General features: G+C 33.7%; 14 protein-coding genes across 14 annotated transcripts; 6 read left to right on the top strand and 8 right to left on the bottom strand. All coding sequences in view use genetic code 12, as the record gives it.

The window, feature by feature from the left end:
- Nucleotides 1-25: 25 nt before the first annotated feature.
- On the bottom strand, nucleotides 26-1,522 carry J8A68_001389 (uncharacterized protein; the record flags this gene model as incomplete). Its single annotated transcript, XM_049405038.1, has 1 exon — nucleotides 26-1,522. The coding sequence occupies one exon, from the start codon at nucleotides 1,520-1,522 to the stop codon at nucleotides 26-28; it is 1,497 nt and encodes a 498-aa protein (XP_049265312.1).
- Nucleotides 1,523-2,270: 748 nt separating this feature from the next.
- J8A68_001388 (uncharacterized protein) lies at nucleotides 2,271-3,143 on the bottom strand (the record flags this gene model as incomplete). The annotated part of the gene is made up of 4 exons (XM_049405037.1): nucleotides 2,271-2,333; nucleotides 2,387-2,443; nucleotides 2,501-2,691; nucleotides 2,747-3,143. 4 exons carry the CDS (start codon nucleotides 3,141-3,143, stop codon nucleotides 2,271-2,273), a joined length of 708 nt encoding a protein of 235 aa, XP_049265311.1.
- A 641-nt stretch (nucleotides 3,144-3,784) lies between these two features.
- On the top strand, nucleotides 3,785-5,125 carry J8A68_001387 (glucose-induced degradation complex subunit; the record flags this gene model as incomplete). Its single annotated transcript, XM_049405036.1, has 1 exon — nucleotides 3,785-5,125. One exon carries the CDS (start codon nucleotides 3,785-3,787, stop codon nucleotides 5,123-5,125), a length of 1,341 nt encoding a protein of 446 aa, XP_049265310.1.
- Nucleotides 5,126-5,205: 80 nt separating this feature from the next.
- On the bottom strand, nucleotides 5,206-5,868 carry J8A68_001386 (uncharacterized protein; the record flags this gene model as incomplete). The annotated part of the gene is made up of 1 exon (XM_049405034.1): nucleotides 5,206-5,868. The coding sequence occupies one exon, from the start codon at nucleotides 5,866-5,868 to the stop codon at nucleotides 5,206-5,208; it is 663 nt and encodes a 220-aa protein (XP_049265309.1).
- Nucleotides 5,869-6,172: 304 nt separating this feature from the next.
- Nucleotides 6,173-7,966, top strand: NUP60 (FG-nucleoporin; the record flags this gene model as incomplete). The annotated part of the gene is made up of 1 exon (XM_049405033.1): nucleotides 6,173-7,966. One exon carries the CDS (start codon nucleotides 6,173-6,175, stop codon nucleotides 7,964-7,966), a length of 1,794 nt encoding a protein of 597 aa, XP_049265308.1.
- A 272-nt stretch (nucleotides 7,967-8,238) lies between these two features.
- Nucleotides 8,239-9,294, top strand: ERG26 (sterol-4-alpha-carboxylate 3-dehydrogenase (decarboxylating); the record flags this gene model as incomplete). Its single annotated transcript, XM_049405032.1, has 1 exon — nucleotides 8,239-9,294. The coding sequence occupies one exon, from the start codon at nucleotides 8,239-8,241 to the stop codon at nucleotides 9,292-9,294; it is 1,056 nt and encodes a 351-aa protein (XP_049265307.1).
- A 78-nt stretch (nucleotides 9,295-9,372) lies between these two features.
- On the bottom strand, nucleotides 9,373-10,287 carry PGA43 (Pga43p; the record flags this gene model as incomplete). The annotated part of the gene is made up of 1 exon (XM_049405031.1): nucleotides 9,373-10,287. One exon carries the CDS (start codon nucleotides 10,285-10,287, stop codon nucleotides 9,373-9,375), a length of 915 nt encoding a protein of 304 aa, XP_049265306.1.
- Nucleotides 10,288-12,034: 1,747 nt separating this feature from the next.
- On the top strand, nucleotides 12,035-13,627 carry PHR1 (Phr1p; the record flags this gene model as incomplete). Its single annotated transcript, XM_049405030.1, has 1 exon — nucleotides 12,035-13,627. One exon carries the CDS (start codon nucleotides 12,035-12,037, stop codon nucleotides 13,625-13,627), a length of 1,593 nt encoding a protein of 530 aa, XP_049265305.1.
- A 141-nt stretch (nucleotides 13,628-13,768) lies between these two features.
- SEC3 (GTP-Rho binding exocyst subunit) lies at nucleotides 13,769-17,626 on the bottom strand (the record flags this gene model as incomplete). Its single annotated transcript, XM_049405029.1, has 1 exon — nucleotides 13,769-17,626. The coding sequence occupies one exon, from the start codon at nucleotides 17,624-17,626 to the stop codon at nucleotides 13,769-13,771; it is 3,858 nt and encodes a 1,285-aa protein (XP_049265304.1).
- Nucleotides 17,627-17,979: 353 nt separating this feature from the next.
- J8A68_001380 (Sec63 complex subunit) lies at nucleotides 17,980-18,819 on the bottom strand (the record flags this gene model as incomplete). Its single annotated transcript, XM_049405028.1, has 1 exon — nucleotides 17,980-18,819. One exon carries the CDS (start codon nucleotides 18,817-18,819, stop codon nucleotides 17,980-17,982), a length of 840 nt encoding a protein of 279 aa, XP_049265303.1.
- A 1,055-nt stretch (nucleotides 18,820-19,874) lies between these two features.
- Nucleotides 19,875-20,117, top strand: J8A68_001379 (uncharacterized protein; the record flags this gene model as incomplete). The annotated part of the gene is made up of 1 exon (XM_049405027.1): nucleotides 19,875-20,117. The coding sequence occupies one exon, from the start codon at nucleotides 19,875-19,877 to the stop codon at nucleotides 20,115-20,117; it is 243 nt and encodes an 80-aa protein (XP_049265302.1).
- Nucleotides 20,118-20,207: 90 nt separating this feature from the next.
- On the top strand, nucleotides 20,208-21,095 carry J8A68_001378 (glycoside hydrolase family 76 protein; the record flags this gene model as incomplete). The annotated part of the gene is made up of 1 exon (XM_049405026.1): nucleotides 20,208-21,095. One exon carries the CDS (start codon nucleotides 20,208-20,210, stop codon nucleotides 21,093-21,095), a length of 888 nt encoding a protein of 295 aa, XP_049265301.1.
- Nucleotides 21,096-21,412: 317 nt separating this feature from the next.
- MRP8 (Mrp8p) lies at nucleotides 21,413-22,060 on the bottom strand (the record flags this gene model as incomplete). Its single annotated transcript, XM_049405025.1, has 1 exon — nucleotides 21,413-22,060. The coding sequence occupies one exon, from the start codon at nucleotides 22,058-22,060 to the stop codon at nucleotides 21,413-21,415; it is 648 nt and encodes a 215-aa protein (XP_049265300.1).
- A 555-nt stretch (nucleotides 22,061-22,615) lies between these two features.
- On the bottom strand, nucleotides 22,616-23,908 carry FGR3 (Fgr3p; the record flags this gene model as incomplete). The annotated part of the gene is made up of 1 exon (XM_049405023.1): nucleotides 22,616-23,908. The coding sequence occupies one exon, from the start codon at nucleotides 23,906-23,908 to the stop codon at nucleotides 22,616-22,618; it is 1,293 nt and encodes a 430-aa protein (XP_049265299.1).
- Between the last annotated feature and the right edge of the window lie 429 nt (nucleotides 23,909-24,337).

Below are 24,337 nucleotides of genomic sequence, written 5' to 3'. Positions count from 1 at the left end.
TATGAGTGAAATGACGTAACGAAATTTAGCTATCCTTTTCATTAAATTGAAACTTCAAAGGTGAAGCCATAGGTAATACTGAAGAAGGCGAAGCAAGACGAAGGGGTTTTATTCTTTTATTTTCAGTCTTCCTTCCATACCAACATGATTGCCCAATAGTTAAAATCAGCACCAAGATAATTGATAATATACTCACCGAGAAAGTAATCTTAAAAATTGAATTATAACATTGATTGCCCAACATACAAACTAACCCACCAGCGGCACTTGTCCCCGCGGCGGCATCATTTGTATTGCTGGCACTTGAAATTGATTTTGAATCGTATATTTTCCCAAACAAACTGGTGAAATAATAACTTGGGAAAATTGGGGCCAAAGCGACAATCCCCCAATTATATGAAAAATTATCCATGCCAAACATATCACCAACTATAGTTGGCATGATACAAAATGTAAACCCATAGAATAATCCAGTCAATAATGAATCCACGGGTAATTTTGCATAATTCTTAATATGGAAACTTAATAATTGCGTAATTGTCATACCTATTGATGGGAAGAACAAAAGCCAAGTTCTAGGTAATCCAAATGATTGAGTGATGAAATCTCCAAGTATACCAGAAAGAATCCGCCCTACACAATTTGCAATTGATAATAGACCAACTTGAAATTGTTGATCGTGTTGAATTACAGTTTCGGTTTCTTCGATTGAGATTGGGGTGATATCGACTCCATTTCTGATTGTATAACTGACTAATGCTTTGACCATATATCCGACTGAATAGATATACATTTGTCCCAAAGAAGCTAAAGTTCCTGTTATGGCGAAAATTAACCAGAATTTTGGATTATAGAATAAATTTGTTGATTTCAGATGTGATGACGATGATGATAAAGGATCAGTTGGTTTATATTCTGATTTGATTGATCTTTTTGGTTTATGTTCATAATCGGCCATGATGACACTTGGGGCGCAAATAATTAATATAATAATAATTGAATATCCCACAAATCCCAAGAAATTAGAAGTATCACCAGGATAAAATACCGAAGCGATAACTGAATAAAATAATGCACTTAATCCATATAATGCCAATGGTAATGATGTTGCCACACCTCTCATACTTGGGAAAGTAATAGCACAACATTTAAGACATGAAGAATTAATAAAAGTTGATCCTAATCCAATTGCAAATATGAATGAACCAGACATGGATAAATCTGAATATGAATTATCAAATTGTCGTTTCATTCCAAAATATCCACCCACAATTAATAACCCACCAATTGCTAATGAGACTGTATAACCTCTTTTATCAACCACTGATCCTGCAATTGGACCAGCAATTGCAACCCCAATTGTACCCAATAGGGCGATGAATGATGAATCAGATGCAGAATAATGAAGTCGTTGGGCAAGTTGGGGACTGTATGATGAATATAAATATAAGGTACCACATGTTAATCCTAAGAATGTACATGATAATAGTACAAATACTCGTTGTGATGTTGTTGAAACCATGTTTTGTACTTCTCGTATTTTGTTTGTAAAAAAAAAATCTATGCTGTGTGAACTATTAAATGAAAAAGATAAAGACAACCGATGGAATGGGTATTAGTAGTAGCTGTAAAGTAAAAGTAGTATTTGGACGAGGTTGGATATATGTAAAAATGAATGTAAATATCACCCAAAGGGACTTCTGAAACGTTGAATTGCTATTAATAAGTCGTAAATGCAAAAAGAGGGATTTCTTTTGAAAACGGAATATAAATAAAAAAAAGCCAACAAGTTTAAGTTTTTTTTTGAACACAACTCTAAAACTTCGATGATACACCACTTCTGGTTTGTGCCACCTCACTAAATAATTTAAAATTTAAAACAAAAACACACACAAAAGTTACGATTATCTTCTTCTTCTTGCGCTGGGAAATTAAAGAACAATTGAAATTCCAGTGGCTTTTTGTGATCTCTTTTAAGTTTCTTTTTATTTTCATTTTTCCCTTTTGGTTAAACAAAGATAAAAATAGCAACGTAAAAGCAAAATAAAATAAAATAGTATCTGTGTCCCCGTACCTTGAAAAAAAGCAATACCAAACAATATAAAATAAATTTATTAATTACGCGACTTAACATCCATAAACAATAAAAAAACACCAAAATTTAAACGAATCAATTAAGCAAAAAAATAATTCAATTGGTTATGAACAATCAAGGTTGGATAATTAACCATGTTCCACCCCCCTCTTCCCCCCTTTCTGAATGTGTCAATTTACAACAGAAACTTCAAAGAATTATGATATTCAAGTTCTTCTCGATCAACCCCCAATTCATCCTATTCGCAATGTTAGTATGGCCATTGTAGACCGGCGTTTAGAAGAAACATACCATTAGTTTGTCCAAATCATCATTACATTCACCAATTGTAGAAATAAAGTTATTAAACTAGAACTTGATGTTAGTGAAATCAAATATTCTCTAAAAAGAGCCGAGTGTACATACCATTTCTTTCCTTTGTTTTCTCATTTTCATCAATTTATTGTGATATTGTTTAAATGAATCTAAATTGTCATTGTTCACGTTAAATTCAATCTTTTGCAATTGTTGGTCTAGGTTATCAATTTGTTTGTTTGAATTTTCGATTGATTCAAGAAGTTCTATATCTGTTGGCGTTGAGTTAACTATTTGTAATTCTATCAATCCGTTAGTATAAATACCCACCTGACTATAACCCGATAAGACACATACGTTGTTTCGTTTGTTGAACATCTCGATTTAATTGTTTTACATTCTCTTCCAATTCCTGATATCTTTCCAAAGAAGTGCATGAATCTTCACCAGTAAGTTGTTTATAAACATAATAAGTAGATTTCCCAATAACTCTAGTAACCAACTCCCCTTCAGCCACCAATGAATCAAGTATAGATGTAAGATTATTCTTATTATATTTATTATGTAAATTCAATTGAATATCTTTGATTGAATAAGGTCTGTATTGTTGTTTCATATAAGATTTGACAAATGAATTATCATCTTGCTGTTGTTGTTCTTGTTCGTCGTCAATTTCTTGAGATACTGGTGTTGATGGAGCTGCTGGTATTATTTCTTGTTTGACTATTCTTCTTTTTCTCCTAACTGGTGACATTGTAGTTTAGTGCAAGGATGATGATGGTGTTGTTGATGTTGTTGTTGTTGTTGTTGTTGTTGTTGTTGGAAACCAAACTTGATTTTTTTTGCAACCAAAAATTCTATTATTTGCGTGGGGGATTCCTGTGGGGGATATCTGTCTCAAGATTACACAGGAAAGGATTGCAATATACAGAATACGGGTCATTTGAAAGCGTAAAACTTTAACAACAATCACTCAAAGTGTCATATCTATTACTTCAAGAGAGAAAGAGACATTATTAGAATCTTTTGATACCCTTATCCGTGTCCTCCGAACAACTCATACTTCATTTAGCCTTGTTTGACATGCAACAGATGAAAAGAACATCACCAGACACCACTATGAACCTAATATACTCTCAAAGAAATCCAAGAGGGTTTAAATCATCAAAGATTTACCTTAATTATACTTACTGCTAATAATAATAGTTCTAGAATCTGACTCTGTCAGATCTTCCTACTAATTAAACAATCTTCTTTCGCATTCTTCTGCTGTCAAGTGAAACACACCAAAAAAAAATCAGGGGTAACAAAATTGAAGTTTTTTACAACCAACTCAAATCAAACACACACATCTTCATATAACTACAAGGAACATTAGTAAGAGTACTATTAACAATGACGTCAATACCTCAAGAGAAAATAGATCATTTGATTTTAAATTATTTTATTCAAGAAGGATATCAACAAGCAGCTATCAGTTTTGCTCAAGAATTAAATATAGACATAAATAATCGATCAGTATCCCCCCAGAAAACTCAACAACAACAACAACAGCAACATCTTCTTAATCATCAACACCATCCATTCATAAATCAATTAAACAATTTAAGTAAACTAAATGAAGATGAATTTTCCAGTGTAGTTATGGATTATTTTAAGTCTGATAATCTTGAAAATAGTAGAGGGACCATCGTTGCACCTGTTCCTGTTGGTAGTGGTACTGGAAGTACTGGTTCTGATAATGTAGGTACGAAACTTATCTCAGGATATTCAACCATTATCCAAAGACAAGAAATCAAGATGTTGATTCTAAAAGGACAAGTCACAGAAGCAATCAAAAAGATTAGTGAATATTTCCCCACGATTTTAGATTTAAATAATTTATTACATTTTAAATTATTAAGATTGAATTTAATTGAAATGATTCGAAATCATAAATTAACAACCAGTACTATACAAACTGAAGATGAAAGGAAATTTTTAGATGATATATTATCATTTGTTCGAGAAAATTTAATTAATAAAGTATCGAATTCATTTAAATTATTAAAAGAATTAGAAATAACTATGAGTTTATTATGTTTTAATTTCGATCCAAATATTAAGAATATTCAAGATCAAAAAGATTTACCTGAAGAATTAAGATCGTTGTTTAATTTATCATTAAGGAATCAATGTTATAGATTAGTGAATCGAGCCATATTGAATCTTTATGATAATGAAAACATTAATAATAATAGTAGTAGTACAAGTGGAGGGAATAAATTACTTGCTGCAGATGATGATGATAATGATAATCGATTTATTGACGAGATTATGGGTGTATCTCATGAAGATCAACGAAAGAAAGATATTATGCAGATTTATAAAGGACCTAAATTTGTTGAGTTTGATTTATCTAATTTAGAACATAGTCCTGTGGGTAGTAGTGGTACCGCTCGTGGAGACGAGGAAGATGATGAAGATGAGGATGAGGATGATATGGATATGAGTACTATTGAATATAATATTAATTCTCATAATGCGGCAATTAATCAAATCTTGAATCCAAATGATACTAATCAAAATCAAAATAATAATGATAAAGATGGAATTGAAGATGAAATAAGTAAATTACAAACATTATCATTAGAATCTAAATTAGAAAGAGTGGTTAAACTCTGGACAATAACTGAACAAAGGTTATTAGATTTGAATATAATTAAAGAGAAACGATATATTTTGAATGAGGAGTAGACCTACATGTGCAAGTATGAGGTTATAAAATGCATAAAAATTCTAAATCTATATATATAAGGTACACACACTATCAGTTTTTAAATAACAATTACACAATCAATAACATTACCAGTTTCAATATTACATTTACTTAAATAATTCAAATCTTGATCTTGTCGAACTTCATCATTTTTATTATTAAAAACCAATACATTTCGTATTGTTAAATCATGACAATGATATTCTTTATATAAATCAGATTCACGAAATAAATTCAATGTCTTGGTTCTTAAATGTTCAATAGTTGAACCAAATTCTGGTTCTTTATTCATTTCAAAATCTTCTGGACTAAATTCATAATAATATTTAATAAATTTATTTAATTTAAATATTTCTTCACTTAATAAATTTAATTTATTCCAATATAACGGATTATATTTTGATAATTGTTTCAATTGATAATATTCCAAAAGCTTGTTCTTATCTTGTTGTGATATTATATTCATTCTAACTGATAAATGAGCACAATGGATGGGCACTTCAGTAAATATATCTTTTGCATGATATTCCCATAATCCTAAATAAATCCCAGTCCAATAAATTGATTCATAACTAATTAATCCAATTACAATTATAACTAAAATTTCAGTTATAAATTTTGAAGTTGGATGAATTAATAAATTAGCTGTAAATGAATGTTGTTGTAATTGATATGTAAGATATTGATCAAATTTATAAAGCAATTCAATTGGACTGGTCATAGTTTGTACTTCTTAAAAGAAATAGATTAAATAGATAAAACGAGAATATTGATTCAACTTGTTTTTTTTTTTTTTCAATTTCCATAATTCGGAATTGAGGGTTTATATGTGTCGTAGAATAGCCCAGTGTCATAAAAAAGATCAAAACACGTGATATGAGACGGGTAGTTGGTTTGGTCATGTGACTTTAATTTGCGTCTTTTTTTTCCGCTTTAAAGAAAAATTATTAAAAAAAAAAAAGTTTTAAAAGTCCATCAAAATTCAATCATTCCACCATCTTAAGCATCACTGCAACATAGTAACAATGGATAATAGAAAAGTATATAAATCCTATAGAGATAAAGTAAAGACTCTAACACAGCCCTATTCAATCAGTAATAGGAAACTATCAACAAAAGTAAAAGGTTTATGGAACTCAATTAAATCATTATCTCAACCATCATCACCACCAACACCAACCACAACAGCCGCATCATCAATTGAACCATTTAAATTCCCGGAACCTCAAATTAGAATTCCTGGTTCCTTTCATGTGGACACTACTGAAACGGCAGTAGTAGATAAAGAAACAGACAAACAGGCGGACGATGATGCAAATACAATATTGTCCAATTTCTTTAAAGAAAAAGGTAATAAACCATTAACTGATATTGAATATGAAGGAGTAGTTTCCTTGCTTTCAAAATCTAAACAACAAGGTAAACCATTCAAAAGACCTCACAATATAGATAATGACGACGATACGATAGACAATAGTTTAGTATCCAATACCACCACCAATATCAACAAACGACAAAAATTCGATGCGTTTTCTACTCCCCAAAAGGCTACCCAAGAACAGCAACAACGACACACACTAAGATTAACCCCCAATGTAACTATAAATACTCCAGAATATAATCCAGTCTATCACACAATACATAATGATACTTTTGATCGTTCTTCAAATGCAAGTTTTATTTGTAATAGAAGTATTCCTTCAATCAAGAGAGTATATCAATTTTCGGGATTACCTTCACCTTATAGAACACGAATTAGGGCACCTTCTTTAACAATAGCAAAAAGAAAACATAGTAGACTTAATGATAAAGCCAACAAAACAATGAATAATATTAGTATGTTGGATAATAACAATAATAATACAAGTGGATTTACAGTACCTTCATCCACCACTTTTACAGGCATTAAACCATCTGCACCCACCAGTTCTGCTGCCAAGACATTATTATCAATCTTGGATGGAAAGGACGAACAACAGCCAACAACAACAACCATCACACATGAAAACAATAACAACTCAGTCGTTGATAAAACTGACAGGTTGAAATTATTTTCAAATCCATATTCATCATGTATAAGGCCAAAGAAATCTACCAAGGTTGATAAAGCAATCTCAACTGAACCATTAACCGCAGTAGCACCAATTGCGAATAAACCCATTTCGGTGACTGCTAGTGATATAGAGAAGACTATCTTATTTGATAAGTCCGAGCCATTGCCTTGTAGTACTACTAGTACCAGTGCTACCAATAAAACTGAAAAAACTAAGGAATCATTATTTGATAATATAGAAAAGAAGAAGGAGACTAATGGGGAAAAGGTAGATAAGTTAGTAGATGAGGTTGCCAAAAAGGATGGAGAAGAAAAGAAAAAGCCAAGTTCATTTTTAAGTAATAATAGCAAACCTTCTGCTGGATTCACTTTTGGTGCATTTAAAGCAACTACAACGAACCAACCAAAGACATCGGAACTTAATGGAAATAAATTTGGTTCATTTAGCGAGAAGGCAGATAATAACAAGAATAATACTAGCAAACCAGCATTTTCATTTGGGAATCAAAATAATAATAACATAAATAAAGAAATCGAGGTTGAGAAAACTCTCGAAAAGCCCAAGGCAATGGAAAAGAAACAATCAATTAGTTTTGGTTCTACTAATGGTGATTTAACCAAGCCATCGGTTGGTTCTTCCTTAGGATCATCTACAGGTACAGCCACAACTTCCAGTACAGAATTTCAATTTCCTGAGGTTGAAGTTGTTAAAGTTAGTTTAAATCAAGAAGAAGTTGAGAAATATAAGTCGATGTTCGAATTTTAGGTTGAACTGAACTGAACTGGACTATGGATCTGCGTTTGTTGTTGTGTATGTATGTATCTTATATAGCATTTTTAAAGTCGTCATCTTATTTTAAGTTTTTAATAGAAATTTCAATCTTTGGTGTACTGTGATACTCGTATAAACCATCTTCGTTTAGCCTAATTGTAAAATCACCACGCGAAAATGAAAATTTCCAGTGGGAAATAAAAAAAATACAACACGATAAAATCAACACCTCCTTCTCTTTATCTTTTCAATAATCAACAAAGAAAATGACCAAATCTCCTTTAAATTCAGTTTTATTGATAGGAGGATCCGGATTCTTAGGTCTTCATTTAATAGAACAATTTTATAGACATTGTCCAGACACAAAAATAACCGTATTTGATGTCCGTCCACTTCCTACCAAATTATCAAAATATTTCACCTTTCAACCAACCCAAATCAAATTCATTCAAGGTGATTTAACTTCCCCCACTGACGTAACATCCGCCATCACCGAATCTCAATGTGAGGTCATCGTTCATGCCGCTTCTCCAATGCATGGTCTTCCTCAAGAAATCTACGAAAAAGTAAATGTCGAAGGTACCAAGAATCTTATCCAAGTTGCAAAACAACAAAAAGTTAAAGCGTTAGTATATACTTCCTCCGCTGGGGTTATTTTCAACGGTCAAGATGTCCATAATGCCAACGAATCATGGCCATATCCCGAAGTACATATGGATGGATATAATGAAACCAAAGCCATTGCCGAACTGGCCGTCATGCAAGCCAATGACCCCCAACAAGGGTTTTTGACTGTTTGTTTAAGGCCAGCAGGGATTTTTGGCCCGGGTGATAGACAATTAGTACCGGGATTAAGAGCAAGTGCAAAACTTGGTCAATCGAAGTATCAACTTGGTGATAATAACAATTTATTTGATTGGACATTTGTAGGTAATGTTGCTGATGCTCATGTTTTGGCAGCTGAAAAGATTTTAGATCCTGAATTGGGGGCTAAGTTGGGTGGAGAGACTTTCTTTATTACGAATGATGCTCCGACATATTTTTGGACTTTAGCAAGAACTGTATGGAAGGAAGATGGATATATTGATAAATATTATATTAAATTGAGTCGTCCAGTTGCGATTTGTTTGGGATATGCTTCGGAATTCTTTTCCAAATTGGCAGGTAAAGAACCTGGGATTACTCCGTTTAGAGTTAAGGTTGTTTGTGCTACTAGATATCATAATATTTCTAAGGCTAAGACTATTTTGGGATATAAGCCTGCAGTTGATTTAGAGACTGGTATTAAATATACTTTAGATTGGATGAATGAAGACCTTTAAAGGGGAATTGTATTGTATATTGTTTGTAAAAATATATCTATATAGTCGATTTTAATTAATATATATAAATATACGTTATTAGTTTAATGCTACTAAGAAGCAAATGAAAAGAAGAATAAATGTAGTTGTAGCTGATGATCTAGAAACATTAGATCCATTATCCAGTTGAGAACCGGAAACATTCGTATTATTTGTAGAATTAACATGCTTAACCTTATTCTTGCTTGGCATATGTTCATCCTTGTCGTCTTCCTCCTCTTCTTTGTCTTTATGATCTTCATCTACCACTTCTTCTCCATCTAACAACAATTTAATCTTCTTATTTCTAAATGGTTCTGAAAATGTTGGTGGATTAGGCAACGAATCACTATACTCATCCTTCACTTTACTTTTAATCGAAGTCACTGCCGCCATCCCCAGCCCATCATTTCCAACATCCTTCAACCCATTCTTCTTCTTCCCATTCCCTTCACCCTCCTCTTCCTTTTCTTTTCCACTCACACCCTTGAATTTCTTCCTAAGTTTTCTACTCGTCTCATTATCTTCATCATCCTTCTTAAACGGCAAAGAACAAGCATTAATCTCACTCAATTCAGCACAATCATTCATCAAAACACTCAAGAAATTAGCCAGTGGATTCCCGGGACATAAATGATAACATTCCTGTTCAATACTTTGAAGTGCACAACATTCACATGCTAAATCATCAGCTCGGCATTCGTCTAAGCGGGATAATACATCGTTGCAACACCCAGATAGTTTAATTGGGTCGTTTGGATCACATTTGGTGAATGAACGGGGGTTGGGGTTGACGTAGGTTCCATATTCTGGGGCAAGGACTTGTCCGACTGAGGCGGCTGTTATTGTTGTTGCGAAAAGGGTGGATATTGGAATTAATAATATTGTGGAAATGGAGGGGGATAATCTTTGATTGTGGGGATGAAGAAGGAGAATCAATGAATATAATTTAAATATGAATGATAGCAGGATCATTGTATTTGAATGTTGAATATAAAAAGGGGATAATTCTATTTTGATAATTTGTGGTTGTGGAATAATTTATGGTTGCAAAAACAAACAAAAAGGGTTGCGAATTTTTTTAAAAGCAAAAGATGTTTTTGTAACTTCACAGAGATAAAAACAATAATGAGTGGGTCTTTACTTTTGAAAATAAAATTGGCTCAAGCCCGCAGTCGAACAAAGACTTGAAAGTACTTCATCTTTATATTCAGCCCAGCTAACCCCTTAGAACTCCTAAAGGACATCTTTGTATTTCTAAGGACTGTGCCAGTCCCACGTAAGTCCAATCTTCCGTAATGAATGGACTAAACTATTGAATTTAGTTTTAGACGAGCTTATTGGTAAGGTATTTGGATTATTTATACATTGTTGTCAAATACTTGACTGCAGAAATATTGGCTCTCCTGGTATTTAATTTCAGAGTTGTCACGGAAATGGAAAGAAGCTTGAACCGCTACCAAGCGACCACTACAAAATCAAATCTAACTTGTAAGCCATCTACAATACAGCATTACCGGTTTTCGAATCTTTTTCAAGCTAAAGATTGTATAAAAACAATAGTCAGCGCCAAAATTTCCTACTATACAGCTTAAACATCAGAACAGAAACCGTTGGCAGAGGGTTCCTGGACTTAAAAAAAAGAGTTTGGAACGCGTCTCAGATTGATTCGAAAAGAGATGACTTCAAACATATTATGTATCTATAATTAAAGCACTCCAATGCCTTGTGTTGTTTTTCTTTGTGGGATTTCGTCACATCATGAGAGATCGAAATAGAATCGAATTTCTTCTTTTCACTCAGCCTCCTCCATTTTTTTTTTTTTTTTTGCTTATTTTAAGAATTTAATGAACAGGAAAATAAAAAAATTAATTTAAATTTATTCCAAGATCAATCTACTCGAGTAAAATTTAACACGAAATTGATTATTTTTCTAAATGGATAAATTTATTCGTCTAAGCAACACCCCCTAAAACAATAAAATCAATTACTGTACAGATAGGGTTATACTCCGACACAAAGGCGTTAAGTTGCAAATACACATGACTGCTACCACCCTGAAATTGTATAGCTTAGAAACTAGTGACGATTAGTTCGGATGACATCATGGTTGCTTAATGAGAAAGCCCACGCCCCCTTCTAAATTCTTTTACACACTTAATAGATTCACTAATGTGGAAATAAAGCGTGTACTCACCAATCACGCATACAAATACGATCAATAGGTTGCATTCGTATGCAGTCTAATAATAAATCATCGTGAGTGTGAACTCCCTTTTGATACACAAAAATGGAACAGTTGCGTTTTCTTTCTGGGCACATATTTTGATGAAGTTTAAATTCAAACTCCAAGAAAAAAACCCTTACTAAAATTTTCGTGTTTTAATATTGATTTTCTTATTAAACGATGTTAAGAATATATAAATAGATCACCAAAGTAACCCCATGTTCTCTTTTATTCTGATTTTTCGTTTTGAATTTCGTTCTTCATCATTGTTCCTTTTAATTAGCCATTTTTATTTCTATCACTCGCTTAGAATTAAAAAACAAAGAAACGAGGCTTATTTCGTATACTTTATTCGCTAATAAATATTTTTATCATACATAAATCAAGAAGCGAAAAATTTCCTAAAAATATTTGAAACTTTTTGGTAAACAAAACAATCAGAAATAAAATAAACCCTAAAATCCAACAAAGCAAACAAGAAACTTCAAAACTACAATGAAATTATCTACTGTCGCAGCTAGTTTGATCTCATTATCTGCACCATTAGTCCATGCTAAATTTGCAACTACTCCAGAAATTGAAATTGTTGGAAACAAATTCTACTACAGTAATAATGGTACCCAATTCCTTATGAGAGGTATCGCCTACCAACAAAACGCAGCCAATGCCACAAATGGTCAACAATACGTAGACCCATTAGCTGATGAAGATGTATGTAAAAGAGACGTTGAATATTTCAAAGAATTAAATACAAACACATTAAGAGTTTATGCGGTTGATCCAACGATAGATCATGATCCATGTATGGAAATTTTTGCCAATGCTGGGATTTATATCATTGCTGATTTATCAGAACCATTATTATCAGTCAATAGAGAGGATCCAAGTTGGACTTTAGAATTATATCAAAGATATACTGATGTTGTGGATATGTTTGCCCCATATTCTAATGTTTTGGGATTCTTTGCTGGTAATGAAGTCACCAACGATGCTACCAATACTGATGCTTCTCCATTTGTCAAGGCTGCAGTTAGGGACACAAAAGCCTACATTCTGGCTCAAGGATACCGTGCTATCCCTGTTGGTTATTCTTCCAATGATGATGAAGAAACTAGAGTTGCCATTGCTGATTATTTTGCATGTGGTGATTTTGATGAAAGAGCTGATTTCTTTGGTATTAATATGTATGAATGGTGTGGTAGGTCAACATTCAGAGAATCAGGTTACGCTGATAGAACTGAAGATTTCCGTAATTTAACCATTCCTATCTTTTTCTCAGAATATGGATGTAATATAAACCGTCCTAGATTATTCCAAGAAGTTGGAACCCTTTATGGAGATGACATGACAGATATCTGGTCCGGTGGTATTGTTTACATGTTCCATGAAGAAGAAAATGACTATGGCTTAGTTGAAATTAATGGCGACAGAGTGGTAACCAATGGTGATTACGAAAACTACAGTTCTGAAATTAACAAGATTTCTCCAAATTTAGCTCACTCATCAACTGCCTCAGAAGCAGCTACAAGAACATTGGCTTGTCCTGCAAGTGATGCCCCAACCTGGAGAGCCTCTAGTGAATTACCGCCTACTCCAGATCGTGAATACTGTGACTGTGTTGCCGAACAAATGGAATGTGTGGTTAATGACAATGTCGATGCCGAAGACTATGGCGAATTATATGGAACTATATGTGGGTTGATTGACTGTTCAGACATTTCATCAAATGGTACTACTGGAGAATATGGACAATATTCATTCTGTTCACCTAAAGAAAAGTTATCATTTGTTTTAAATCAATACTACAGATTATATGATAGAGCTGAAGATGCATGTGATTTCGGTGGATCCGCAACTATTAATGAAAGTGCAAACACTGCTACTAGTTGTTCGGCAGGTAATCCATTCACAGCTGCTCCAAGAAGTAGAACTTCTTCTTCTAGTGAAACTGATGACTCTATTGAAACTGGTAATAGAGATAGTGCTGGTGTGGTTAATGCAAAGAGACTCTCTACATTTGAATTAGTTGGATTAACTGCTATCATCTCTGCTTTTGCAACTGGTGCAACTCTCATTTTCTTTGATTAGATTCTTAGTTCCTTTATCAATTAATTAATTTAGATGTTTTTATGTTTTTATAGGATATTATTATTATTATTATTGTCATTTTTGTAATGCTTAATTATTTAAAAAGATTATTATTAATTACACAATATAACTAAACTCTACCTAATTACGAATAGATTTAAAAATATGTTGAATGTCAGCTTTAGTGACATTATATTCGAAATCCCTATCAAAATCACGTCTCAAAATAGAATCCAACCTACGGAAATAGTCAACAAATACAGCACAAAGGTCATTCCATAACTTATCAACCATATCTTTCTCAACCATATCATTCCCAGTAATGAAATGTTTTTCGAACTTTTTGCTAATTTCCATGGCTTTCAATGAAATATCCTTTTGGGTATAATTGGCCAACATTGATTTAACGTATTTCTTATTGTATTTACCACTATGCATCTTCTCAAGTGCTTCGTAATTACTTACAAATTCAACCAATTTCCCGATATTCTTGTTTAATTGTTTTTGGAAATATTCCTTTTCAACTTGTTTAAAAATACTTTCCAATTTTTGAATCAATTTCTTAGTAGTATCATTTGTAGTATTTCCAAAATCTTGGAATTGTTGCAAAATATAAAAGATATTCTGTAATATACTGACATTTCTATATTCACGTTCTTTATCATCGAGATCATGATTCTTTAATAATGGATCTTCTCTCAAAAATAAATTAATTAAAGAATCGGAAATTTCTTCATATGCTTTATCTATCATATCTTTAACGGCAAGACCTCTAATGTCTCTATTATCTATTGAACTTTCCGTTATTAACAACACATAATTGATATTCTTAACTGATGATAATACTCCACATTTTGCAACTATAATTGAATTATTCAACAATTCAACTTGAGAATTGACAAATTTACGCCATGATGATTTATATTTATCATTCAATTTCTTAAGGAAATTTATCAATAAGAATTCTTGATTCTTAGCTTGAATATTGATAGTCGAATTTTCCAAATATAATAAAATAACCGGTATGTTTAATTCCACAGGATTAACCTTTTTCATAAATATATTATTAAAATTACCAAATATATTAGTCATATTACTAATCAAATCACTTGAATTATAATTCTTATCCACATTAACAGTATCAATATTTGGCAAATCATCAATCAATTTCCTCCTGTCATTAAATGGTTTCACTTGTAAATATTCCCCGAAATCATTCATGGTAGTACTATTATCATAATGGAAAAACATCCCAATGAAATATTGAACATATGAAATCACAAGTCTTGCATCTTCCACAATTGCAATAATTAATTTCGGATCATCAATTTCAGATCCACCTAATCCTGTGGTCATTTTTCTTCGAATGGTTTCTAATTTGTTCTTTTGGGTACCTCCTTCATTGTCATGTAATAATCCACCAAATTTGCCCATTTTTCTTGAAAGACGTAACGTCCTAGACTTTCTCAATGGTGTTCCATCCAAAGAATCACTCATGCTCATCGACAGAATGGAACTTGTCATGGATTGGACAAGTTCGTGATTTTGTTCTCCGAGATTAGCGTTCTGTTGTTGTGCCAACAAGATAGTTTGTAATTTTGATTTGATCCAGGACTCTAAAAATCCACTAAATAAGGAATTAACAAATTGAATCAAGTCTCTAAATTCACGTTCGGCAACTTCCTTAATAAAATAAGTCAACCCGGAATATACAATTAATCTGTTCAATGGAATCAATAAATTAGATGGTTGAAATCTAGTAAAATCTTCTGAACATTTCCTAATAATCGATTGGAATTCATCTCTGATAAATTGATTAAAATTCTTGACAAAATTTAAGTTAACCTTATCATATTTTGATTGATATTGTTGTAATGCCTTCATTGAATTCAATCCATCAGTTTGATCACTATCTGATCTTATCGTACTTATTGCATTATATAATTTTAGTAATTTCATCTCTAATGGTCCAACTAAACGTAAATCATCAAACGATTTAAAGTCAGAAATATCATCCAATTCTTCAATATTGACACTAACTTTATCCAAAATTGATTTCAAATCATTATATAACATTTTCTTATTGATAAACTTAACTTGTAACCCATGAGAATTTTCATCAATTAAATTAATCTCTGGAGTTAAAAATTTCAAATCAATTTCCATTTTTTGGAAAATTTGATTCAAATTCTCAACCTCTTCAATCGAGACGGTGATATCATTAGTTTGACTTTCTGATAAATTAACCGAAACTAATTCTTGTACAGCCAATTGTTTAACATTAGTTAATTCATTATTTAATTTCTTAATTAAAGATTCCGAATTATCTTTAACTGACCAACCTATTTCATCAAAAATTTCATCAACTTCAGGATCCTTTTCAATCTTATTTTCATCAATAGGCGAAACCCCTTCCATTTTCTTAACAATATTTAAACCGGGTTCAAGTGATGGCTCAGCTTCAATGTATTTATCATTAACAGTAATAGCTTTCCCATTCTCACCTTCAATTTTAAAAACTGGTAAACTATGATCAACAGATCCTTCTCTACCACCGCCAGCACTCAAACTCACATTGGACTTATTAATACTCGTATCTAACATCTTCTCAAGATCTTGTATCGATTGATTCATATCAAGTTGAGTTGACTCTGCCATAAATTGAGAAGCTCTAGGAGATTCACTCGCAAACTTTTTTAACAGCTGCTGTTGTTGCAGGGGACGCTTCTTTATGGATATACTTTGAGGGGCACTTGTTGGTTCGACATCACTATCATCGGTGATTTCTTCAATTCCAAAATCAGGAGTCATAGGTATTCTTGGAGGAATAGCATCTGAGAATTCCTTCAATGCATCCCCAGTTGATTGTTGTGGTTCGGGAGTTAATGAAAAACGCAGCAATCTTTCTTGTAAGATTCTTCCTGTCCGGGCAGCACTTTCTAATGATTCTGGGGCATCTCTGTCTTGCTCAATGGGTGTTTTGTCGGTATTGGAAACATAGTTCCTTAATGGTGATTCACGACTCTTGGTATCATACGATCTATCAACAGACTCTTTTGAACTAAACAGCTGATTACCACCACTTCCAATACTGCCACTTCTTGGATACATTGGTTGTGATCGTATTTGTTGTCTATTAGAGTCGAGACTAGGTTCTCTACTCTTGACTGGCTCCACATGCGCAACATTTCCTGGCCTATCCAGAGCTAATACCATCATTGGTTTCATTGGTAATTTCCCATTAGCTGTAAAGTCTATATCTTTATACATATCAGGTATCTGATTAGAATATTGACCGGGACCTACCTTTTTGTTACTGTCACTAATGGATCTTTGTACTGGAGTTGCAGGTAATTTAAAGTCGGCGACACTAAATCCTTGTAGTTGAGGATATTTACCAAATTGTTTGCCGTATGCTTCAGTAACCGAACGACAGAATTTCCAAACGGCATCTTTATCGCTATCATTTGTTTTCCAATAATAATCTTTATTCAATTGTAATATCATAGCGTCTGAATTCACTTTCTTAACTGCTTTCAATTCGTGAAGGTCCCAAGTTCTTCCAATTTGATAAATATCTTTAGGTGCATTGAATTTCCCCTTTTGAAGGGCAATCTCTCCTGAAGGTTTCGTACACAATACCAATACTCTTTCCTTTACGCTCCCTACTTGATTGATTCCAAGTTGAGGTGGAGGGGGTGCATTGGCATATTGTGAATATTCAAGAATTGAAATGTGAGTGTTGTAAATTAATGACGGAATTTGATTCCCTCGTCTTTCAACCGAACGTTTAGAATAACAATCACTAACCAATTTATCAGTGATCGTTTTCCTATTGACATCGTTGGTAGGTGTAGACGTCATTGGAGTATCTGATTTTCTGAGTGATCCAAGTAATGAACCATGTTGTCGTCCTATTGGAGGTTGTCTGGGGGGTTGTTGTGATTGTTGTGATTTTCTCTTTGGAGAATGCAATGAATTCCTTGAAAACAATGACATTGTTGTTTACCAATGTTGAATGGTTTGGATATGATTGAAAGGTATAGATACGAATTTTCTTTCCAAGTTGATTCCTGGTCTGGTGTTGTTCTTCTTGGGTGTGTGGTGTGTCTGTTGCAAAGAATTTTTCTACTGGTAAGGTTTGGTCGGCAATTTAATGACAAGGAATCTTTTTTCTGCTGTCGAATGTTTGGTGCGAATTGAATGACCAACAGATTGTACTGAAACAGAGATATAGAGAGCGATATAGAGCAATTATGAGTGTGAAGTAAGAGTAGAGTGATTTGATGTTCTATAGCTATTACTTCTAATATACATATTAAAGCATATAAATATAAACTAGAAGTACGCTTCTACTTCTTTTTGCCTTTTCCTCCTTTCTTTTTCTTCTTAGGATTAGTGGATTTAGAATGATTCTCCTTCTTTTCATCATCTTGTTCTTCATGTTCTTCATGCTCGGGGGATTCTTCTTCCTCATCTTCACCTTCCGCCTCTAGGTCTGCTACAACTGGCTCTTCTACTTTTTCTTGTTGCTCTTTAGGTGTTGATTCTATCTTCTTAGTCTCCTTACTGGCCTTCTTTACTTGCTTCTTATCATCAAGTGATTCCTCTGATTTTCCAACAAAATAATCCCAGAATTCAGCCAAATCCTTTTCTCTACCTTCCATAGCATTAAGTCTTCTTCTCAAAGCTTCATTAAAACAAATATCTTGAGCAGTAGGGAAGAAAGTTTGAACCCAACCTTTTTTATAGGTTTCACATTCTTGAACAATTTCCTTCAATTCCAATTCTTGAAATTTAGCTTGAATTTCAAATTGTTTAAAGATATCATCACCAATTAACCCCAGTTGATATAATTTATTAAAAATTGGTTCATTTTCTTTTAATTTCATTGATCTTCTAATTGCTTCGACTGCTCTTCTTAATAATGCAGCTTTCATTACCTTTTCATGTGGTCTTTGTTCCTTAGGAAGATCTTTATTGATATACTGAGCTTTTAATTCTTGATATAACATTGCATTATAGTTTTCTTTAAATAATGGAGTAACTTTGGTCAATGACGCCAATCTTCTTTTTCTATAATTAATTGAAAATGCAATAAAAATGGTTAAAACAACACCAACATAAATTAAAGGAGTGAATACGGAAATCTTAACGATTTCTGGTTCAGGAATAGCAGTCTCTTCAGCCATGACTTCCTGTTTGTGTTTAAAGTATTTCTATGGAATGGAGGAAGAAGACGCAGGATTCTGGTTGTTGAATATTTTTTTCTACTTTTAGATCTAGGACACGTAATTAATTTGTTAGCTCTCTCTCTCTCTCTTTTGCCTATATGCAGTACAATCCTGGTGATTTCAACATGTTTGGATGATCATAGTTGTTTGGCAATGATGGTCATTTTGTCAATATCAATAGACTATTTAATGATGATGCAGCTTCTGTACTACTTGCAATAAATAACTTATTTAAATCTTTATATTATCCATTGTTGGGTCTTGCAATTGGGTCTTGCAACCAATTTTTGCAGTCATTTCTTAATTGTTGTACTGTTCCACTCTTAAACCCCTATTTTGATTCCTTTTCTATTTCAGCTTTCCTTTTATCTCTTATAAGCTGATAACGAGTGGTATACCTCGTATTTGAACGTCATTGAATCTCCCCAATGAATCACAAAAGAGCTGGGAAGTTTTTGTTGATGTTTTTTTTTACCTCGGTGGTATTGTGCGGGTAATCATCACCAAAGTGTAATTAAGAAAATACGCGCCTTTTCCTACAAATCTACACTTTTTGACGAGGAACGTTACATTTCCCTGGCATTAAGGTTGTACGATATGATTAAAACTGTTCTAGAAATAAACTTCGAATGATTTTGGCTTTTTTTTCTTGGTATACTTCTTCTTCTTCGTGTATCCAATATAGCATAAGTATCCTTTCATTTCTGTTCTTCAATCAGACAACTAACAAATACATTGATAATTTATCTATTCATCTTACCGTCTTCTTTCTTAGTTAGAAATAAAAGCTTAGTATTCTTATTCGTACAATTCAATATTGGAGTCGATAAGCTACATAAGTTCAAGTACAAAACTGTGAATAAAGATATTCTTAATAAGATACAAAAATGATGAAACAGCATTTAAATAATTATCCAGCTACCTCCTAATAACGACATTAGTGGTATCAGCTTTTGATTTAGATATCACATCTAAAACATCTATCTGCTCAGCGCAAACTAGTCTCAGGGAATATGTGGCGCAACTATGAAGGATTCAAGCCTGGTGGTGTTATTGGGATGTTTGCTAAGAGTTTCTGGCAACATGCTGGTTTAGCATTTGGAGGATTACTTGATTATTATACATTTTGTGACAATACGAATAAAACATTAGAAGGATGGATCTTAGATGGGATGTATCATCAAGCAGGCGAGAACTTTGATTATGTCGTAGCTAATCAATCAATGACTGAAGGTAATGATGATCAAGGGATATGAGGTTTGACAATTATGCAAGCTGTAGAGCGCAATTTTACAGAACCTGAATCTCATACTTTGTTAGAGTTGGTGCAAGCAGTTTTCAATTGAATGGATGCCAGGTGGGATAGTGATTGTGGTGGAGGTTTGAGATGGCAAATTTTCACCTGGAATTCTGGTTACGATTATAAGAATGCAATTTCCAATGGTTGCCTCTTTAATTTAGCCGCTAGATTAGCAAGATATACTGGAAATGGGACGAAATATGTTGAAGTAGCTGAAAGAGTTTGGAATTGGATGGATGATGTTGGATTTTTCGCCGAGGAGGCTGATGGAACTATGAGAATTTATGATGGCGCTAATGTCCCTAATTGTACTGATGTTACTACATGGAGATGGTCTTATACTTATGGTGTTTTCCTTAGTGGATGTGCATATATGTATGATTTCACCAATGATACAAAGTGGCAAACCAGAGCCGATGAAATCTTGAAAGCATCTATGTTTTTCTTTAATAACTCAATCATGCAAGAGTCAACTTGTCAACCATATTTAATGTGTAATAATGATCAAAGATCCTTCAGATCATTATTTTCTCGTTGTCTTGGTCTTACACTGATACTTATGCCAGAGACCGCTTCAACCATTAGACCGCTCTTAGAAGCTTCTGCTGAAGGCGCTGCAGCAACTTGTTCCGGAGGTGGATATCGTGATGCTTGTTGGCAAGATTGGAGTTTGGGACCCTACGACGGTTATTCCAGTGTTCTAGCGGATCAAGTTTCTGCTTTGGAAGTCATCAATGCCTTATTGGTACAAGAGCCACTTACTATTAAAACCGGAAGTTCGGACGATACCAATTCTGAGACTAGTTCGGACGTGGATGATAGTGTGAACGATAGCAACAGCGCTACAACTGGCACTGCTACTGCTGGTGCTGCTAAAGTTAGGATTTTGATCTTACCGGTTTCTCCAGCTATGGCCGCTTGGATGATTTTCTAACGATACAACTGCTCTCCGTTGTTGTTGGTGTATATGCTCTGATAAAATTAAGATATCCTCTATTATCAGACCTGTTACTCGTGAGAATGAAAGCTTGCCTGGTCTTTCAAGGAAGTTATATCCGTATCGAAGACTGTTGAAACCAGTTTTTATTTAGTTAAATGTGAATTATTTCTATTCTTTCTATTCCCTTGAGAAGATTTTTCATTTATTAAGTCTTACCAATGCGTTTCCTCTGAGCGAGAGTATGTCCTTATTAATCTCTAAATATGCCATCTAAATACAAAATTAACTAAAGTACCCACACACGTGCCTATCTACCATCCATCACTTTTTCTAAACTTCACCCCATAATATCTAGCCACCTCATCAAAAACCTCCTTCATCTGTATCTCATCAAAATTATCAGCTAAAACATTGGCATCAGGTATAGAATGCAACATCGCAATATCAGGATCCATAAATCCCGGTGTGCCCTCTAATTCTTGTTCTTGTTGTTGTTGATCCGGTATGATAATTTCATAAAACAATGCTAATCTAATTAAATCAATTTTTGACAATTCTTGTAAATCCTTCAATGTATTAGGTAATTCAAACTCAGGATAATCTCCATATCTATTCGTCAAAGGAGCAAGTTTTTCATCAGGTTTAATAATCAGAGAATTTTTGGCACGACGAATTGTTCGATCTTCAAGTGTATCCAATTGTGTTTGTAATTCGGTTACTAATTGGACTATATCTTCATTGTTTACGTAATCGGATAGATCTGGAGGCGACATTGGTGGTCTCTGCTCTAGTTGAGCCATTCTGGATTTGACATCTTTAACTTGTAATTCCATGAGTTTTTGCCCTGTTTGAGCTAGGAGTTTTGATTGTCTTTCTACTAACGCTGTAAGTTTGTTAACTTTGTCACTGAGTTCCTTAATAGTAGTAGCATCTCCTTGTTGTGGTTCTGCTTCGGACATGATAGCCTTTCTATTGACTTCCTTCTCAAATTGGCAATCTTGTTGTGAAACACAAAAATTGATCAAGATTTTAAAATTGCGCTTTTCAAGACGAACGAGTGATCCGAAAAATAGAAGCGATTTCGCTTGTTTTAAGAGGAAATTGCATTTTTATAAACATAAAATGACACAGCTGTTACATCGAGACATAGTCTAGTAAGTATGACTAACCCCAACATTCATTAATCTTACACATCTAAATTAATTAAAGAAAGGAAGGTGTTCTATAATTACAAAACATTTCGACACCTATTTACAGAGCCCTACAAAAAAGTAGTGGAAAGGGTTCTCTTTCAAATCGTTAAGTGTGATTCCTGAAGGATTCTACTCATCCGGTGGGTGATTTCCTGCCTCTTTCGAAACATTTTAAACTAGATACTTTCATATCCAATCCCAAGTGTGGTTGTGATATGTTTACATCAATTGAACAGTCGTCAAAGACTGTTTGCACTATAATGCAAAAGGTTCTAAAATAGGATCATTATCTAATTCATCTTTCTCCCAACACAAGCCAGCTCAATCAAGTGTAATCGGATCATCCTGCGTCCCATTCCCACTACCCTCCTCCACCATTGCCCCATTTCCATACATATTACCATTATAATTATTATTCGGTATGATCGGTATATATTGAGCCTGTCCATTCCGATACTGGACAAGAAAATTCGGTATCGGCCCCATCATCCCCGCAATCTGAGGCGGTAATTGGTTAACATCCGGTGCATTGAGATATGTTCCATACCGCCGGCCTGGTGGTGGTATTGCTGCCGCCGCGACAGATGCTTCTTGTTTTATCTTCTCATCCTGTTCATCATCCGACGATAGCACCACAAATGCACCATCATCACCATCGCCTAATTCTTCGGTAGATGCGTGGGCTGGGATAGATAATCGATCATCAACTAGTCGATATTTCTCCATTCCTAATAGCTCTATTCTTTCGGTTTCTTGAGGGGTGTTTTTCACGAAATAATTATATGAATCACTGATTGTTAATGCTGTTAATGGAAATTTGATATCACAGATTGGACAATTATACATGGGACAATTATATACTGGGGGCGCCACGAATTTTGAGGTCATTTGTTTTGATGCTGGTTTATCTATGACTTGGACATATGGTTGCCTTTGTTGTTGTTGTTGCTTTTGTTGTTGCTGTCGTTTTTTCAATTGTAGTTTGTCGATATTTCTTTTAATCAAGTTCCGTTTGGTTAGTTCTTTAGTTGATGTAGTGATTTTATTAAACATACAAAAATTTTCATAATCAAAACATTCGAAATGGATACATAGGTCTGATTTTACCGGTAGTTTTATTTTAATCCCTCCCAATGGGTCTTTTAATGTGAATACTATCCTATCGACCATTGCAAACTCGTCATCTGTTTCTAATTTTCGTAATTCTTCTTCAATCATCGGTAGGATATTCTTAGGAATTTTCTTATAATCAGCACTAGGTTTCTGTTTTCTCTTGGTTACTCCAACCTTTTTATCTGGGTTCTTATTCTTATCAGGAGAAACAGGAGTCGAAGGCAATGTCGTATTATTTTCCTTCATTAACATATTATTCAATTCTTCATCTAATTCCGAAAGTCCATCAGAAGAAATACTCAGGCATTTACTCAGACTTTCTGGTGTCGCTTCCTGTTGTACCTCGCCATTACCGAAGGGATAATCCAATGAAGATAATAAATGTTTAGGTAATCTGAAAGTAACATTATACTTAGTGATTGATCTCTTATTTTTCTCGGTTGTTATTGTGACTCTATTAGAAGGTGGTGTTGGTCCCTTTATTATTATTTTTGGCAGCATCTTCCTTCGTCCTTTGGGTGGCATACTTTTCTATACTACTGATGCCATAACAATCTAAAACAAATAGCTTCCACTGAGGGAGATCAAACAAAGGGAAAGCAAATTGATAGCTTAAGATTTTTAGTTTTTTTTTTCGGTTCTTACAAAATAGACAGTAAGTGAAAATAACAATCCCTTTTCCTTTTTTTTTTTGGGCTTGAGTTTCTGGTCGAATTAGTGTGTGGTATTTGACTTGGCTAACTTTTATCACTATGATCTGGCACTGTCCAATTGAAGTATAGATTGGAGAGATAGAAACAGTTTAGTGATATTAGCTTACCTTCTCTGTCGTAAAGTCAGGCACTCTTTAGGATCTTCAATCGTCTAGCAAATAAAGCCATTTCTTCTGCAACAAAAAATGCTGCGAAAATGTTAAATGGAAGCATACAG

Source organism: Hemisphaericaspora subhashii (genome assembly GCF_019202705.1).
Source record: "Hemisphaericaspora subhashii strain CBS 10753 chromosome Unknown scaffold80, whole genome shotgun sequence".
Classification (NCBI taxonomy): Eukaryota; Fungi; Ascomycota; class Pichiomycetes; order Serinales; family Debaryomycetaceae; genus Hemisphaericaspora; species Hemisphaericaspora subhashii.
Note: the sequence above shows the minus strand (reverse complement) of the source record. Positions and strands in the feature narration are given on the sequence as shown.